Source organism: Eurypyga helias, unplaced genomic scaffold, assembly GCF_000690775.1.
Source record: "Eurypyga helias isolate BGI_N326 unplaced genomic scaffold, ASM69077v1 scaffold35611, whole genome shotgun sequence".
NCBI lineage: Eukaryota > Metazoa > Chordata > Aves > Eurypygiformes > Eurypygidae > Eurypyga > Eurypyga helias.
In genome coordinates this window covers 1-17,901 of record NW_010232082.1, presented here as the reverse complement: position 1 = coordinate 17,901, position 17,901 = coordinate 1, and the positions used below count along the sequence as shown (strand labels likewise).

General features: G+C 47.1%; 2 protein-coding genes across 2 annotated transcripts; one reads left to right on the top strand and one right to left on the bottom strand.

The window, feature by feature from the left end:
* Positions 1 to 249: 249 nt before the first annotated feature.
* Positions 250 to 12,150, top strand: CHERP (calcium homeostasis endoplasmic reticulum protein; the record flags this gene model as incomplete). Its single annotated transcript, XM_010161299.1, has 16 exons — positions 250 to 431; positions 1,183 to 1,320; positions 1,544 to 1,695; positions 2,064 to 2,175; positions 2,693 to 2,782; positions 3,417 to 3,651; positions 3,989 to 4,167; positions 4,583 to 4,979; positions 7,283 to 7,521; positions 8,317 to 8,450; positions 8,734 to 8,820; positions 9,120 to 9,269; positions 9,403 to 9,519; positions 9,960 to 10,054; positions 10,571 to 10,756; positions 11,700 to 12,150. Coding segments are annotated over 16 exons (2,531 nt in total), but the record flags the coding sequence as incomplete, so codon positions are not given.
* Positions 12,151 to 13,300: 1,150 nt separating this feature from the next.
* On the bottom strand, positions 13,301 to 17,834 carry LOC104505559 (chromosome unknown open reading frame, human C19orf44; the record flags this gene model as incomplete). The annotated part of the gene is made up of 7 exons (XM_010161298.1): positions 13,301 to 13,387; positions 13,834 to 14,000; positions 14,120 to 14,215; positions 14,996 to 15,461; positions 15,821 to 15,897; positions 16,464 to 16,821; positions 17,244 to 17,834. Coding segments are annotated over 7 exons (1,842 nt in total), but the record flags the coding sequence as incomplete, so codon positions are not given.
* Positions 17,835 to 17,901: the final 67 nt, after the last annotated feature.

Below are 17,901 nucleotides of genomic sequence, written 5' to 3'. Positions count from 1 at the left end.
GCTCAACACCCGCAGGGCCCTCCGGAACAGGGTGGTCCAGCGCAGCAGCTCCAGGGGCTGGTATCGCGTTGGAGAGTGAACAGGGAGTTGCTGACGCTCCTCGTTTGCACCATCCACCCTTGGCTGCACGATTTCCATTTTGTGTTAAGCAGTTATGCAGAGTGAGGGTCTGGGTTGGACCCAGCACGTGTGGGCTGGTGGTAGCAGATTTCTTTGAGGCTTCCTTTAAAAGTTGACTTTGTCTGGCAGTGTTGTGCAAGCAGAGTCAAGATATTGAGGCTACCACACAGATCCAGCCACTGCCACAACCATCTCTCCCACCGGCTGCACCTATCCCAGCTCCTCAGGGCACTCCTTCCGTGGAGGAACTTATCCAGCAGAGTCAGTGGAACCTGCAGCAGCAGGAGCAGCATCTCCTTGCGATGAGACAGGTTGGTTTAAAATAAGCACTCACCTGACTTAGCCCAGACTGCCAGTGGCCGCAGAAACCAGGAGCGAAGGGGGAGAGGAAGGCTGCCCTCTGACTCGTGCTGGCGGCATTGCGTGCGGTGAGGAGAGGGAGAATTCCTTGGCTTATTTCTGTTCTGTGGCAGCTGCTGTCCTCTCCTTAGAACAGACGTATCGGATGGGCTAGTGAGGTGGACCTGTGATTAAAGCTGTTTGTTTACTCTGTGAAAACCTTGTTTGTGTGCAGAGTGGAATAAAGTGTGACTGCGTTCATCTTTGATACTGCAGGTTGCTGGGAACTTTTTTCCTGCTTGTAGTATTCTAAGGTGGATTCTGCTTAGAGGTGCAAGGGGACTGTGTGCTCTGAACTAGTTGGCTTTTGCTGGTGACGTTTTGCTGTTAAGTTACTGGGAACCTAACTAAAGAGTTCCTGGAGGAAGGCAGTGTGCCCAGGTTGTGTTCTACGCGCTTAGGAGCTCTCTCCAATTTTTTTTTTTTTTTTTAATGATGGAGGGATTTTAGTGGTAGAAATCAACTTGACTTTTCCTGAAGGGTAAGGAGAGTCTTCTCAAAACCAAATAACTGAAACATTTAAATGTGATCACGTTGCTTGTAAAAAGTCTTGGTCTTTGAAGTAGCTACTTAGGGTTAAGAGGATGGGGATGCAGCAGTTCAGTTCTTCAGAAGACAATTGGGTGTAATATAATTTTTTTTTTTGTTTTTTCTTCTCCTCAGGAACAAGTGACGTCAGCAGTAGCCCTTGCAATTGAGCAACAAATGCAGAAAGTTTTGGAGGAAACCCAGTTAGATATGAACGAATTTGACAACTTGTTGCAGCCGATAATTGACACTTGTACGAAAGATGCAATCTCAGTAAGTGACCTAAATCTGAACAGTTACTTGGTGGTGGTGTGGATTAAGTGTAATTTGAATTTGGAGACTGTCTGTGTAGTAAACAGCAGCTTCGCTGCTGTACGGTGAGATGGTAGCTGTTACTTGAAAGCTCCCCTTCCTGCAGTTATTCCAGAGTTCTGGCAAGTCCATGTGATGTGAACACATGGGACTAACTTAAAACATTTAAAATTATTTTTCTAAGGCTGGCAAGAACTGGATGTTTAGTAATGCCAAGTCTCCTGCACACTGTGAGCTGATGGCTGGGCACCTGCGGAACCGTATAACGGCGGAAGGGGCTCACTTTGAGCTTCGGTTACATCTAATCTACTTAATCAATGATGTGCTGCATCACTGGTAAGAACTAACTTGTGGATTTCAGTCTGATGGTTTGGTTAACTTGGTAAAATCTCCTTTCTCTAGACACATTGTTAGTTTGACTAGTCACTTTTTAGTTTTAACGTTTGTTATTTTTAGTAGCTGTCTTAAGATCTGGACATAGCTGGCACAGAGATAGAGTGCTTCAGTGATCAAATTCAGCTTTTACCGTTTTCGTATCTTCCTCCAGACATGACTTTACAGGAGAAGTGTAAAAAGAGGGAACTCCCTGTTTTATCAATCCACTACGTTTAGTATAGCAGAAGCTGGGATTAAATGAGTATTACAGTGCTCTTAGTGTGATAGTGAAAGGCAGTAACTCTTCTGTTCCCACTCCTCTTCTGAAGCCAGCGGAAGCAAGCACGAGATCTTCTGGCTGCGTTACAGAAGGTGGTTGTGCCTATTTATTGTACCAGTTTTCTAGCAGTGGAGGAGGATAAACAACAGAAGATTGCCAGAGTGAGTATCTGGGGTTTGGTTTAACTGTGTGCTTTGCTTTGCCATGTTAGTGCTAGGCAAATTCATGAATATGAGGATAGAAGAGAACCTCTGAGATTTTTCTGGTGTGATCACCTTCATAAAGTCTATTGGAGGTTGCCCAGAGAAGCTGTGGATGCCCCATCCCTGGGAGTGTCCAAGGCCAGGCTGGATGAGGCTTGGAGCAACCTGGTCTATGGAAGGATTCCCTGCCCATGGCAGGGGGGTTGGATCTAGATGATCTTTAAGGTCCCTCCCAACCCAAACCATTCCGTGATTCTGTTACAGGATGTGCTTGAATTCATGTTCAAACTAGAACTGAAAAGTACCTGGGCTTTATTTAAAGCCTATTGTAATGATGAATGCCTATGAATCTTCAGTGGTTCAAAGTGCTGAAGTTCTAGGTCTTGACAAAGTTAGAGACATAAAAATGCTGTGCTTCAATTTTTCTTTCATTGTTCATCATTTCTAAAAACCATTTGCTCTTCATTTTACGCAGCTGCTTCAACTATGGGAGAAAAATGGGTACTTTGATGAGTCAATTATTCAGCAGTTACAGAGCCCGGCTCTTGGACTCGGCCAGTACCAGGTTAGCCACAAAAGTAACAGTTTTCTTTATTTATGTGAATGTTTTGAAAGCTAACTTAGGAAGTGTTCTCCTTACTTGAAAGGTAAATGTTGATCACACGCACAACCCCGAAGTTGTGTACAAGGGATTACAGCAATAACGTAAACCAGAGCCTTGTTATTTCGGACATTGGGTAATCCAGCTGCTGCTAACGGTCCCCCAAAGTCTGCTGGCCTTTGTAACACCTACAGCGTGTACATGTTTGACAGTGTGTTCAGTCCTTACAGAAATGAATGTTTGGGAAAAAGGAAACTCTAAAGAGACCCGAGCTTTGAATTGTGTACACTAAGCATCAGAATTGTTGTGGCAGCAGACCCTGTTCGCTTGTAGCATACATATGAATGCTGTTCATTTCAGCTCTCTCTGAAAGCTGGGCGTTAGTACAGACGGTGGGTTCCAGCCTGCAGAGTATTTTGGAAGTCTTTGCAGAGCTTCACAGTGTGAGCGGGTTCTTCTGCCAGCAGGTTATCCTGCATTCTCGGGGGTTTCTTGGAAGGGGGTGGAGAGCAATGTAGGAGATTCTGAATGAGCGGGTAGCGTAACTGGGCTAGGTACTGTGATAACTTGTTGTTCTTCATTTATCTCATTTTATCAGGCAAATTTGATCACTGAATATGCAACGGTAGTGCAGCCTGTACAGGTGGCCTTCCAACAGCAGATACAGAACCTGAAAACTCAGCATGAAGAGTTTGTGAACAGTTTAACGCAGCAGCAACAGCAACAAATACAAATCCCACCACTAGAGAACGAGGTGAAATCAACACCCCCACCTCAGGCCCCCACAGCAGCACCGGCCTCGGCTCCACCATCTGCTCCAGTTACACAAGCAGGTACTAACCTGTTCTGGGACCTGTGTGGAGATTACGGGGTGGCAACACTGTGAGCTTTGGGGTCTGTGTTTCTCCTTTTTTAGCAGTGAGTGCTGTGCTGGTTTGGTTCAGGCAGAAGCTGTTTGGAGGCTTGCAGCTGGTGCAGCCAGATGCTTGAATATAAAAAGAAGCAAAGAGACAAATGTTAAGCTGATCAGAAATCCACTTTCCTAGGGATAGATTTCTGCAGAACGTTTACACATCCCACAAAATCCAAAGGGAGCCTGTTGTAGGTGTGCTGGGCTCTCATTAACTACATGTGACCTGGATGCTTATAATAGTCTCCACTTTGTTTCAGATGATGGTAAATCTCAGCTGCCTCTAGCTGGTTCCACGGAGTATGACTCAACAGGGTCTGGAGTGCAGGATCCTGCCTCTGGTGGACCGCGTGGCCCTGGATCTCACGAGCAGATTCCTCCAAACAAACCACCCTGGTTTGACCAACCTCACCCTGTTGCACCATGGGGTCAACAACAGGTGAGAGACGCCGTTCTGAGCCGAGGTGGAGGTTCAGAACGACCCTCTTCCTGGTGGAGGTGTGCTGAAAAGCTGTGAAAAGCTATAAGTCCAGATTCAAATGCCAAGCTTCCTCATCCTGAGCACAGTTAAAGGCAAAGCATAAATGGTATTTCGGATTGCCAACTGTCGCGCTTCCCTGTGATCAAGCAGAACGGGACGTACTGTCTTGAGTAGAGCGCTGATTGGTTCAGCAACAGTTTCATCTTGTCCTGTCCTTTCTCAGGAGTTGCAGTTGTTCAGAGCTTGTGTTCGGAAAGTTCTTCCGCTTGTGCATGTTGCCCACGGGCTGTAGTTACTTAGAAAAGGTAGATTGTGTTTACTAAATTCTCTGGTTTTGTAGCCTAATGACCAGGCTTCTTGTCTTCACCACTAGGGACCACCTCACTGTCCTCCGTGGAATAACAACCATGAAGGAATGTGGAACGAACAGAGAGATCAAGGCTGGAACAATCAGCGAGAGACACCTTGGAACAACCAGCCCGATCCTTCTTGGAACAACCAGTTTGAAGCACCGTGGAACAACCAGCACGAACAACCTCCATGGGGTGGGGGTCAAAGGGAACCTCCATTTCGAATGCAGCGGCCACCTCACTTCAGAGGCCCATTTCCTCCACATCAGCAACATCCCCAATTCAACCAGCCCCCGCATCCGCATAATTTCAACCGCTTTCCACCTCGCTTCATGCAGGATGATTTTCCACCTCGCCATCCCTTTGAAAGGCCTCCTTATCCTCATCGTTTTGATTACCCCCAGGGGGATTTTCCTCAAGGTAAAGTGTGTACCAGGCCAGGTTTTCTTATGTTGCGATGCTGATTGCCATGACAAAATTACTTAGTGCTGTGGGGTGGCAGCTTGTTCTTATCACAGAATCACAGAATGGTTTGGGTTGGAAGGGACCTCAAAGATCATCCAGTTCCAACCCCCCTGCCATGGGCAGGGACACCTTGCACTAGACCAGGTTGCTCCAAGCCTCATCCAGCCTGGTCTTGGACACTCCCAGGGATGGGGCATCCACAGCTTCTCTGGGCAACCTGTCCCAGTGCTCCCACCCTCTCTGGGAAGCACTTCCTGATATCCAATCTAAGCCTCTCCACTTTCAATTTAAACCCGTTCCCCCTTGTCCTGTCACTACAGGCCCTTGGAAAAAGTCCCCCCCAGCTTCCTTGTAGCCCCTTCAGGCACTGGAAGGGGCTATAAGGTCTCCCTGGAGCCTTCTCTTGCCCAGGCTGAACAAGCCCAATTTTCTCAGCCTTGTTCTTGGTGGACTGCTGTGGTTTTCCCAAGAAACAATGAGTTTTGGGAGTTTGGGAAGCTGCTGCTGACAACTCAGTAGGAAGTGCATGCAGAGTTGGAGGTTTCCTTGCTTTCTGAGTCTTCCTTGCCTAATGGACGCAGATAAGGAGAAATCGTAATCCAAACTCAAGTCAGCATCTCTACAGGCTCCCCTTTTGTGACTGTTACACTTGAAAAATAAGAAGTTTAAAAGGGAGAAGCAGCATGTGCTTGTAAAGTTGATCTCCCGCACATCAGGCCATAGCTGAGGGCTCTTCAGCTGTGCCCACCAGAGCTGGAGAAAGCCAGCCTGGAAGCGTTTGATCTCTGCATGCATTCATCCGTGCCGCTCTGATTTCACTGAAAAGCTCTCTAATTATCCGTCTTAACGTTGCGTGGCTCGGTAGCATCTGGTGGAATGGTCCTAGCCTCCAGTTCTCCTTTCTTGTTTGGTTTGTGGTCTCTCTGGAACACGGGGAGGTCTGGGAGTGCAGGCAGCGCGCTGCTTGCCTGGCCTGTGTGGCTCGGATTTGGCTGCAGGCTCCCCCGTGAAGTCTGGTGTCATTCTGTCCCCGTGCAGTTCCTGTCTCACACCCAGAAGTTAGGATTGTTCTGGAATGATCCCTGCCAGTGTAAGGTCTAAAGATCGCTGTGGTTCTGTATGGCAGGCTGCTTAAAAGAGCAGTTATGTTGCTGTGTAGGAGCTGCTATTTTAAGCTTAGAAGTCTCAATTCGCCAAGTTCTAAAAACCATTGAAAACCAATGAATTAGGGCTTTTATATATGTAGGGTTGTGATTACCTTCTCCAGTAGGGATTATTCTTTTTTTTTCCTTCAGGTTTGTTGTTTGTAAGGGGCGTTTTGTAAGGGTTGTGGTAGTGAGAACAGCTTTTCTTGTCCCGAGGGAATTGAGGTTTAAGCTCAGAAGTGATGCTCTGGTTTAGATTGTGATCCAAAACATCTGTTGTTTCATGTGAAATTGTTGGAGGAGGGGATCTACTGAAACAGATGGCTGAGGTGAGGAAGGGGGTGAAGCAGTGACAACACAGACGGGGCTCAGTTTTGGTGGAGATGAGTCAAATAGTACTGACTGGCTGAAGATTGGGCAGGGGCTACAGTGGCTTTTCCTGGAAAAAGTGTTGGTCCTGCCGCAGAAGGTGTTGATGTTCGGTCTTGCATTTTGTTCTGTGTAGCACAGTGAGTTCAGCAGTGTACCCTGGCATTCATGGCAGATGGTTCATCCATCAGGGATTGGATGGATGTGAGTCACTCCTCCGTTTTAACAGGATGTTATCTCTACCTCTTCTAGAAACACCTCTTTAAACAAAGTATTTTCGTGCACGTACTCATGTGAGTTAACTCCTGCCATATTCATTCCTTTATAGATGTTGATTTGGCTTACAGACAGAACTGATCACAGGTCCACGCTAAGCCATGATTGTGTCTTTAGGCTTCAGAAACAGATCCCACCAGGAGCTGCCCGGCTGCATCTGACCCTTCTGCTCTTGAGCGGATCTTTTCCTGTGGTGCTTTTTGACCGCAGTGTGTCCTGAAGCCAGCAGTGGCTTGGGGTTAAGGTATCCTGGTGTCATGGCCAGGGAGGGCGATGCACTGCAACATACTCATGAAATACAGGCCCGTAGCCAGCCTCTAGTTCTTCAATTCTCCTGCTTTTCTGGATCTGCAAGGCTCTGGGTGCCAGGAGTGAGGTTTTTTTTATGATAGATGCACTAATTGAAATATATCTCTGATTGCCTTCCTCTATAGCTAAATAAAACGTTTTAACCCTCCCACTCTGCAGAAATTGGACCTCCTCATCATCATCCTGGTCACAGATTGCCTCACCCTGGAATCAGCGAGCATCCTCCCTGGGGAGGGCCACAGCACCCTGATTTCGGGCCTCCCCCGCATGGATTTAACGGGCAGCCCCCTCACATGCGACGACAAGGCCCCCCTCACATGAACCACGATGACCCTAGTCTGGTGCCAAACGTCCCCTACTTTGATCTTCCTGCTGGGCTGATGGCTCCTCTTGTAAAAGTAAGTGCTGGCAGCGGGCCCTGGCGAGTGGGATACAGAGATCCCCTGGTCAGTACGAGGCATGGTTTAATGTCGACGTGCATCATTTCAAATCCTTCCACCTGGCAACCATTAGCCACGGTGGTTGTAGGGTATGGGGGGGAAGGAGTGCGGGGAGAAGGTAGTGCCTTCTCCCATTTTCAAGTGTTGTGTGCCAGTGGAAGCTGGTTGAGCTCATGTACGGGAAGGACTAGTTCACTCTTGAAAATCTTAACCCTGTGTTTAGAAAATAAAATGCCCAGAGTTGTGGTTCTGATGTGGCCACTGCGTACTTGGGTGTGGTACTGGCAGTTCTTTCTGACAGATGTTTTGCAACACTAATGTTATCTATACAAACAGAAAACAATAGAGAACAAGAACTGTGGCTGTATGAGCATCTCTGGGGATACATACATTTGTGCCTCCTGTGTTTGAGAAGGACAAATTGGTCTCTTCCATCCCTAACTCAGTGTTACTCTCAGCGAACACCAGCTTTTGCCAGGCTTCCCTCCAGCCACTGTTAGCAGGTGGATACATGGGACCTGCATATCATCTGCCTGGCGATCCGGTTGGTGCTGCCGCATGCGTCGTGCTCGCTCTTCTCATCGAACTAAGAATGGTGGTGACAGCATGAGCAAGCATTGGGTCATCTGCAGAATCCGTATTTCCGGGCCGTTTTTTACCCCACAGTGAACTGTGAGGTCACGGTTAAATCTATATTTGTCTCTTCAGGGAGCCACCCTGTGACACGAATGTGATTTGTTTTGTTTCTGGCAGCTTGAAGATCATGAGTATAAACCTTTAGATCCTAAAGATATACGTCTTCCGCCCCCAATGCCCCCCAGTGAGAGACTGCTGGCTGCGGTTGAGGCATTTTATAGTCCACCATCTCATGACAGGCCCAGAAACAGGTAAGAGTGGGCATAGCTGATGATATGGTAAGGAAAATGCCCTAAGAAGCTGTCTCAAACCGTGAGGTGCCTCTCTCTTCCCTCGCCTCACTCTTGGTCCTTCTGGTGCTGAAATGAGCGCTCTTGTGTCTCTAACTGCACACGCTGTTCAGTCTTGCCCCGAGATCTGGGAGACCTTTTAGCCCAGGCCCTCTGTTCCCTACAAACTGCAGCGGGAATCCGGAACATTGGTCAGAGGAGAATCTTACAGACGTTGGTTCTGTGTGTGGTTGATGTGTTGCAGTGAAGGCTGGGAGCAGAACGGGCTGTACGAGTTCTTCAGAGCTAAAATGAGAGCGAGGCGGAGGAAGGGTCAGGAGAAGAGAAACAGGTGAGGGATCCTGTCCACTGCCTTCTGGTGCGTGCTGTTTGTTGGGAAGGTGCTAGGAATGCCTTGGGCTCGATGCAGAGGGAAAGTCTTCAGCGACATGCTGATGGAATAACCTAGTTCTGACTCAATGAATTTATCTGATTTGCAGAATAGTTTCTGCCAGACAAATTTTCCCTGGATTGTCTGCAGAAATGCAGTGCTTGTGTGCAGTGTGAATGGATTTGTGTACACAGAAGTGGATTTGCGTGTGTCCTGCCTCTGCCAGGATTTCACTGGGGTTTCTCTGCTTTTCTCTGCAGCGGGCCTTCGCGGTCTCGCAGTCGGTCTAAAAGCCGAGGTCGCTCATCCTCCCGGTCCAACTCACGATCTTCAAAATCATCTGGCTCCTATTCGAGGTCACGATCTCGCTCTTGCTCCCGCTCCCGATCCTATTCACGCTCTCAGTCCAGGTAGAGTGGGATGGGCCGGATCTCAGGAACGGGGAGGGGGTGGAACAAGCCCCAGCCCTCAGGGCTGAATGAGGAACCATGGATGTTGCTCGTGTAACTTGTGCATCTCATCTCCTGTGCTCTCCCTTTCCAGGAGCCGGAGCAGGTCCCGCTCCTCTCACAGCCGCTCACGATCACGGTCACGATCAAGATCGAAATCTTACTCACCAGGAAGGCGGCGCCGGTCCCGGTCTCGCAGCCCCACTCCTCCGTGAGCTTTTGTTTGGTTATTTCCCTTTTTACCTGGGTGGTTTGGAAAAGTACCAACAAGGGCGCTTTCCTCATCTCAACAAATAGTAGAAAAGAAGATGGAAAGCAGATTCAGGAATGATTTTTATGGTAGATGTGCTTATGGAGAGACTTTTACTCTGTTGTGGTGGCTTTTTGTTAGAACAACACCCTCTGAAGGCCTCGCATGCCTTCCAAGGAAGCCGGAGGAGTCCTCAGAGTACTCTGTGTTAGGTAGACCGTAGTGTTTGATTCCCCTTGTGCTGAGAAGTTCTGGCACCTTCATAACTCCATAATCTCCAAAAAGCTTTATAAAAGAAGAGCTTAGCAGAGTGGATGGGATTATGTTTGACAATAAAAGTGACCTTGCTTGGTGTCAGAACAGGATCACTTGTTGTTAATTTGTTCTCTGTACTCCCTCAGCTCTTCTGCTGGTTTGGGCTCCAGTTCGGGGCCTCCCATACCAGAATCGAGACTTGGAGAAGAAAATAAAGGCCATCAAATGCTAGTGAAAATGGGTAAGATGCTGTTCTGGAATCTTGCGCAAGCCAGGAAACCAGATCAGGCACCCAGCGCTAGGAGACAATTAATTAGTGCATGTTCCTAAGTAATTATCCCTGGGTATTCTGAGGTTGGCGCGAGGATATTCAGAGATGTCTGCATAGAACGAGAAGCAGTGGTGGTAGTTGCCTTTCCGGGAAGGGTGTGGAAGTCAGGGATGCGAGTTCAGCATCAAATAGAATTTACCCCCACGAGGTGGTTCATCGCCCTGCGGTGTCGGTGGGCAGCATCGATGGGACAGACTGGGCTCGTGCTCTTTGCTCTTGCGCTCCTCAAAGCTCTTGGGGCCGGTGCTGGTGTCGCTCAGCTCCCAGAACCTGCGTGTTAATGCTTCCGCGGTGAAGGGGACAGGCTGCCCCTTCCCCTCCTGCTGTATCAAAGTGACGCTTTGGCTGTTCCCAAAATGTTGGTCTTCAGAATTCTGGTAATAAAAAAAATAGTTACGGGATTGCAGTGTTGTGTCCCTCCTGCAGGATGGAGTGGATCCGGTGGATTAGGAGCCAAGGAACAAGGAATTCAGGATCCAATTAAAGGAGGGGATATCCGAGACAAATGGGATCAGTATAAAGGAGTGGGAGTTGCGTTAGATGACCCTTACGAAAACTACCGAAGAAATAAAAGTTACTCGTTCATCGCCCGCATGAAGGCCAGAGACGAATGTAAGTGAATGTTTCTGAGCAGTTTACAAAACCCTGCAGCCCTGATAGTGATTTTGTCCCACTGACTGTAAACCCAGAGACCAGTAGTAACTCCTTTCTGACGTAGTGGGTACGATGAAACGCCAGGTGAGTAGAGATACGCTTGGATTGCTCAGCATCGTTTCCTTTCAGCTGTCTTGTGTTCTCGGCCAGAGACGAATGTAAGTGAATGTTTCTGAGCAGTTTACAAAACCCTGCAGCCCTGATAGTGATTTTGTCCCACTGACTGTAAACCCAGAGACCAGTAGTAACTCCTTTCTGACGTAGTGGGTACGATGAAACGCCAGGTGAGTAGAGATACGCTTGGATTGCTCAGCATCGTTTCCTTTCAGCTGTCTTGTGTTGTTTCTGAAACACTCATGAGTTGGCCGGTTCCTGGCCGCACTGCCAGCGTCTCTGAGCGTGCCCCTTCAGCAAACAGGAGCAATGCTAGAGGCAGTGGAGGGAGTGGCACCGCAGGAAGGCGGCTGCTGGAGCAGGAAGGTGTTTCTGGTTGGCATGAAGTCAGACCACGCTTATGCCCAACTCCGACTTTCCAGCAATCGGCACTGGCTTCTGCCAGAGCCAGGCCTGGAAATAAATTCCCTGTAGGGCAGGAAGGGCTCACAGGAAGTGGAGGTGCTTCTCGTGAGACGAAAGCCGTTGGCCAGGAGGTAGATTTTTGTTTTTGCAGAGAGTCTGTGTGAGGCAGAACTGCACTTGCCAAGGACTGAAAGGAAATGAACTTGGCATGCCAAAAGAAAAGTCACTTCTGCTCTGGCTGCAGTAGGTGTGTGTCATAAAATGGGTTCAGGTAAAGCCCGGAAGGAGAAACTCCCTGTTACCAGAGCCCTCGTTCCATAAACGTTTCCGACAGCTTAGGTGACTGCAGAATGTGTAAGAACTCTTTTCCCTATTGTTTCAGCGAAGCGTGAAACGCAAGACCCTCCACCACCCGAATAAGACTCTGAAGAAAGATGTCTTGCATCTCCTACAAAACATTACACTTGTAGCAATCCGGATTAAAGTCTGGAGGAAGTGACAAGTGACTTACTTTAAAAATACCGTGAAAAATGGAAAGCTAGGACATGTACTTCAACACTTGTCGTTTAGAGTTAGAAAGGCCAGTCGTTCCTAGGACATGTCTAGCACGTTTAAGACTTTCCATTTATCTGACAAAATTTTTTAATTAGTTACCCATTTTATACTAGGATTAATCCCCAGCCAAGCTCTCCCTGGTCCAGGCTTGTGATTCATTCATTCCTGTGGAATACAGACGTTATCTGATGTGGTTGTGTGTTCTCTAGTTCCATAATGTATGTTTATTTCTCTCAAAAGGTTAATTCTATTTGAAGTGGAGGGGTGCTGCCTTGGGATCAAGTCAGACTGATGCTGAGCAGTGTATCCTAATGTCTAAATGGGGAATGAAGCATCTAGTTCCAGTACAGGTGACCCATGAGCACTGTGCGAGCTTGTTAGAACCTACCACCCACCTTAACGCCCCTCCACACCAGCTGCTGCAGTCACCACCCCGGGCAGAAGGCGAGGGTTCACTCTTGTAGCTTTTCAAGCGCTCTAAGGGATGTTCAATGCTTTGTAACGGAAGACATTCTTTAAGCTTTTTATATTTTTGTATATACCCTTTAATAAAAGCTAATTAGTTGAATAGAAGAGAATCGATTTTCTCTGCTCTGCAAGTTTCTAATGATGAAAACGTTCTTGGAAACTTCCCTTTCATCTACGTGAGAAACCCCCCCACTTTTGTAACTGTTTCCAGCGACCACCAGCTAACGACGTTAGGCCCTTACACTGCACTTCCACTCCAGAGGTCGGCGTGGTGGGAACCTCTTCCAGTCATTTGTCTGTCTAGCGGAGACCCTCTCCAAGCGGTCAGTTAGTGTGGTGAGCGATCAGTTTGTTCTAGATCTGCTGTAGTTGTGGACCTGTAACTGTCTGTGAAGCGGCATACAACACCTGTATGTTACCCACTTGTGAATTTTATTGGTTTGCCTTCCAATAAACACTTTTTTTTAAAATAAAATTAAAATAGTGGCTCATATTTCAGAGTAAATGGATTCCAAGACGTTGGCTGTAGGCCTTCTGGGTATTGAATTTACCTTGATTTTACATCTGACAGAGCTAATTATGAACGCTTGAATGTGGCACTAAGGTCAGGATGGTATTTTTCTGCTGTGGTCATACTCCTCGGGTGCTGTAGAACAGCCTTTCACTTCGCCCCCGATCACGGACACGATCCTGCCGTGACTTACGGCGCCCCCAAGAAGTGTTTTCTTGGGTTCTTCTCCGCTGAGCACTGCTGTGGCCTCACCGCAGGCTCCAGCCAAGCCTTGCGTCACGTACGTTCGTAAAAAATTCGGGTACAGGAAAACAAGCTTTGTAGAAGATGCAGAGCAGTTAGTACAAAACCTTCCCGGTCGTAGTTTGTAACTTCTCTTGTGATTCGAAGGGTTTCTTGTTCCAGCTGGAGGGCTGTAAAAATGTTGATTTTACTGAAAATTCCAAGAGTCAAAGCAGTTTTTCCTCCTGTGCTTTCTCAACGTCTTCACGTGCTTGCTCAATTGTTAGAGGCGGGGATTTGTGATTCCTGATGTACTGCAAAAGATGTTCATACACAAATCCGCTATGTAGATAAATACTTTCTAGCCTTTAATAAATAACAAATCTTCATGTCAAGGTATCTGCGCTGTTCTGCACCAGTAACAGAAGCCAGTCCTTCTGTTGCAGCATTGGGAAGGTCCCTGCTCGTTAGGGGACAGCTAAATGGCACAGCAGAAACCTGCTGCTTTCAAAACCATGGCTTTGGTTTCAAATGAAAAGACAGACTTTAGTCTTTTTTATTGTATGAACTCCTGACCTGGTAATACAGGCACAAGCATTACAGGAGTCTTCGTCTACAAAGTAATTTATGCAGCAGTATGGACTCTGTCTCACTGATGACTGCTACGCAAAGAAAGGCCGTTTGCTGCGAGTGCTAGAAGCGCTTGGAAAGGAACAGACACTACTTCTGTCTCGGCTGCTGTCTAGCCTGTCATAAATACCTCTTTAGCCTCTTCCAAGGTATGGTAGTGGAACCTCTCGCTCTCTAGTGACTCCACAAGGGAGACGTGAAGGTGGTGAATGTTCTCCACAAACTGCTGAGTCAACATCAAGTGCTGTTTCAACAGGGCGTTTAGGACAAGAACTGAGGGGCTGTATGCTGTCAGTGCTGCAAGAGACGGAGAGCACAGACCTTAGCGACACGTTAGAGAGGGAGGGCAGAACAGTCCCCCCCAGGGATAGATGCATGAAACACACAAAGTCAGAACAGAAGAGTATTTTTGGTACCTTCTACTGCATCCCTGCCGATGACGTGACTGGCAATAGGCGCTGGGTCGATGCAGCAGTTCCCTACGGGGGGGTCAAGCACCGCAGAGGCATTTGCTGTGTACAGGATAAGGTTAGAATTACAGGGCTTGGGGGGTTGGAAAGGTTTAGTGCTAGAACTCAGTTCATTTTCAGCAGTTTCTTGGGACAGCAGTGGCCTAACAGGGACTTCTGTCAGCCAAATGAATGCTGAAGTAGTTCCACGACCTGCAGTTTCACTCCCATGTTCACAACGCGCGCTATTGCAGAAGGCATCTTTTCTAACCCTAGACAGAGTAAACGGAAAGGCTTTGGTGTTTGAAGGAAGCTGGTGTTTTCAAGCACACCCAAGTAGCTGTTTTCTCCTTGAGCGTGGCAAGAAGTGGCTCTTGCTGTGTTTTCGTTGAATTAAAGAGAGGTAGGAAAGGAGCAGCAGCAGTTAAGATCGCGTCTGCTTGTAAACGGGGCTGTATTGCTTTCCCAAGAAATAAATACAGCGCGAAAGAGAAGCCTACGATGGGTAGTCACTTCAGGAACAGCACAAGGGTATTGTCTACAGGAGTAAAGACACAACAGAAGTGTTGAATTCCTCCGAGACTATTACTCAGGCTGTTGCAAGCTGTCACTCGTGCTAGTTCATCCAGCCAGAGTTCCTGCTGGGTTTTATTTTTTAGCAAAACCCAGTTCCAAACTCTTAGTCTGCTGTCCACTCCTAATCTGTTCTACAGAGAGCAGATTTGGGCTTTAGAAAGATGTTTGATGTCAGCGAGGGGAAGCGAGTACTGAGACAAGGAGCCCTCTCAGTGCTGACTAGGCCAGTAAGAGTTGGCTGAACAGGGCAGCGTCTCGTGAACTCACCCATTGACCAGCAGTAGGTGCATGGAGAATCCACTGTCTGAACCGCAGTTTCTTTGAGGGTTACTCTCTGCACGTGGCCGTGCCTCTCTCTGGTACGCAGCGGTGGTGCTGCCGCAGACGGCTGTCGGCCAGGACGCGTGCAGCTCTCAGAATGTTCCTCTGATGTCTTCCATCCAGATTCCCTGTCTGTTGTAGACGGAGACTTTTCAAAGTCTTCAGAATATTCTGAGTTAACAGTTCTGTCATCAAGGTAATCCTGTTTGTCTCCAGAAAAACCTGAAGAAGCTCCAACTAAATGCTCAGAGATTTCATCTTCAGTCACAGTTTTTTCAATATCCCCCTCAGAAGCCTCATTCACGCCAGTTACTGCAGTTGTCATTTTCCGAGCAGTTTGGTCTTTTTCTGCCAGGAATATATCTTTTGTTGGATTTCTGTTTGATTCTGCAGTAATTTGGATGTCTGTCCCCTGTAAGACAGAACAGCTCTACATGAGGAGAATCAACACACGTAACCTAGAACATGCCTCCATTATTGTCATCTGTGCTGCTGCAAATCAGAGTTTCCTACTACTTTATTAGGATACTAAACGTTGCTCTTGTGTGTCACCTTGCAAACTGTCCAGAGCTGTTATATTTAGTAAGGAAATGCAGACACTAAAACCAGAATTTGGTCATGTTTAGAGAGACTCAAATCCTGATCTAGCCCTTAGAGCCCTGAGACACGCCCACCTCAGCCCACGAGGAGAGCAGTACTACTCATTGTAGAATATCCACCCTCCACCAAAGACAGAACGGAAATAAGTGCTAGTAAGGAATTTCTACTTACTTTCTGCTTTAATTCTGTCGCCTCACTGGTGATATTTGGTGCCAAATCGTCAAGGCTGAGGATATTCAGCCTGAAATCTGCAATCAAAGGGCATATTGTGGTGAGAATTTGCCTGAAAATTACAGCACACTTAAGCAAGAAAAGGGGAGAAATAAATCAGTAGCACAGTCCTGGTTTAAAGGGTAATACTAAAAATTAATAGCAGTCAATCCCTAACCCTTCAACTTTGCAGATCTTTCTAAAGTTTCCTCCTTTGCCTGTCGGTGGATCTGCTAAGCCAGGTTCAAGAGACTCTTGCTGCCCCTCATTTACACTTTCCTCACACAAACCCCTTAGTACATTGCCCCGCTGACACAGGACAACTATTCTAAATGTTGTAATGGTTTTCACATCATAATTAAGTGTCCCCCAGGGAAGCATCATTAAACTGAACCCGTTAAATCAAAAGCCAAGAAAAATACAGATATATTACACGAGAAATAAGAAACTGATCAAGGTAATTGCTTTGAGAGAGCCTTGGTTTACGTAAAATTACACCAGTGAACCCTTTCAAAGTGAGTTTGCCCATGTTTATTAGTAAACTCACCAGCAGATTATTAGTACAATTCATACCAAGTCTGAGACTGTATTTTAGAACGCTCACCGTCCGAGCTGCTGCTAGCTGGATCTTCTGCATCAGCTGCTTTTGTAAACAATTCATCTAACGATTTGATTTCACTTCTGTCACTTTCAAGTGATATTTGGCTTTGCTTGGCCTTGCCTCTGCTAGGCAGAGCAATCTTTACAGTATTGTCTTTCATGGAAGAAGAGAGCGACTGAGATCCCACGTTACGTTGTACTGACAGGTTTCTGCTGGCCGGTGAAGTTGGTGGTGAATTAACTCTGCCAACACCATTTTTCTCTGAGTCTCTGCTGCGAAAACAAGATGCTTTTGGTACCTCTGTCAGTGAACTTTCCTTCTGAGCTGGAGGAGGCATTCCCAATGAAACTGGAGTCTTACTCTTTTGAAGAACATGAAAAAGAGATTTATGTGTTATTTCATCTATTATATGTAGATCACTAAAAAGGAAGAGAAATTATAATGGGTAAACCCCAGTAATTTTAAAAAGTGAAGTTAAATCATATTATGAGCAAGCCATAAAAGCAAAATTAACATGAAAAAGAGATTTATGTGTTACTTCATTTATTATATGTAGATCACTAAAAAGGAAGAGAAATTATAATGGGTAAACCCCAGTAATTTTAAAAAGTGAAGTTAAATCATATTATGAGCAAGCCATAAAAGCAAAATTAAAATTTACTTTCTGGTGTTATCTAAGTAAAAAGTGACCTACCAACTTAACAGTTTCATAAAGGTGTATATAAAAATAAATAATCCAGTGAAGTCTGTACTTACCTTTCTACCCCATTTAGACTCACTTACAACAACCCTCCGATTCTCATTTTCACTGGCAAACTCCAAAGAGCTCTCCACCAATTCTCTCATTTCCTCTTCCTCACTATCCAAACCACGCTGTTGTTTAACCCTAACATTCTTTTTAGGGCTGTGGATGCTTTCCTCTTCCTCAGATCGGGCATTACTGGGGGCCGTGTTTCCACTGGCAGCAGCGTAATTCTTCAGGTATTTCTTGCCCCTTGCACCGTGTTCGTGACTGGAAGCCGATGAGAAGGACTCTTCATCCAAAGGCTTCTGGCCCAAGCCAGTGTTTTGCAGCTCCATCTGCTTTTTTCGATTCATGATTTTGCTTTCTAGTTGTGCCACTTTCCTCAGAGCTGAGCTCAACCGCGTGTGGGAAGTGCTACCCGGGGTGCTCTTTGCTACGTGTCTGCTGGCTGCCTGCGGAGCACTCGCTGAGGTCTGGCACTGCTGGCTTCCCTGTACGCCTTCATTGCGCGCTTTTAGGAATCTGCTCTTAGGAGCTCTTCCAGTTTCCATCTCCGTGCCAACCTCAGAGGCACAAGGAAAGACGCTGCGCCCGGCTGCGGTGGTTCTAAGGGCAGCATCGCTGCGTCCCTGCCGAGAAGAGGATGCAAAGAGCCCTCAGGGGCGGACGCAGGCGGCCCGGGTCGGCTCTCCCCCC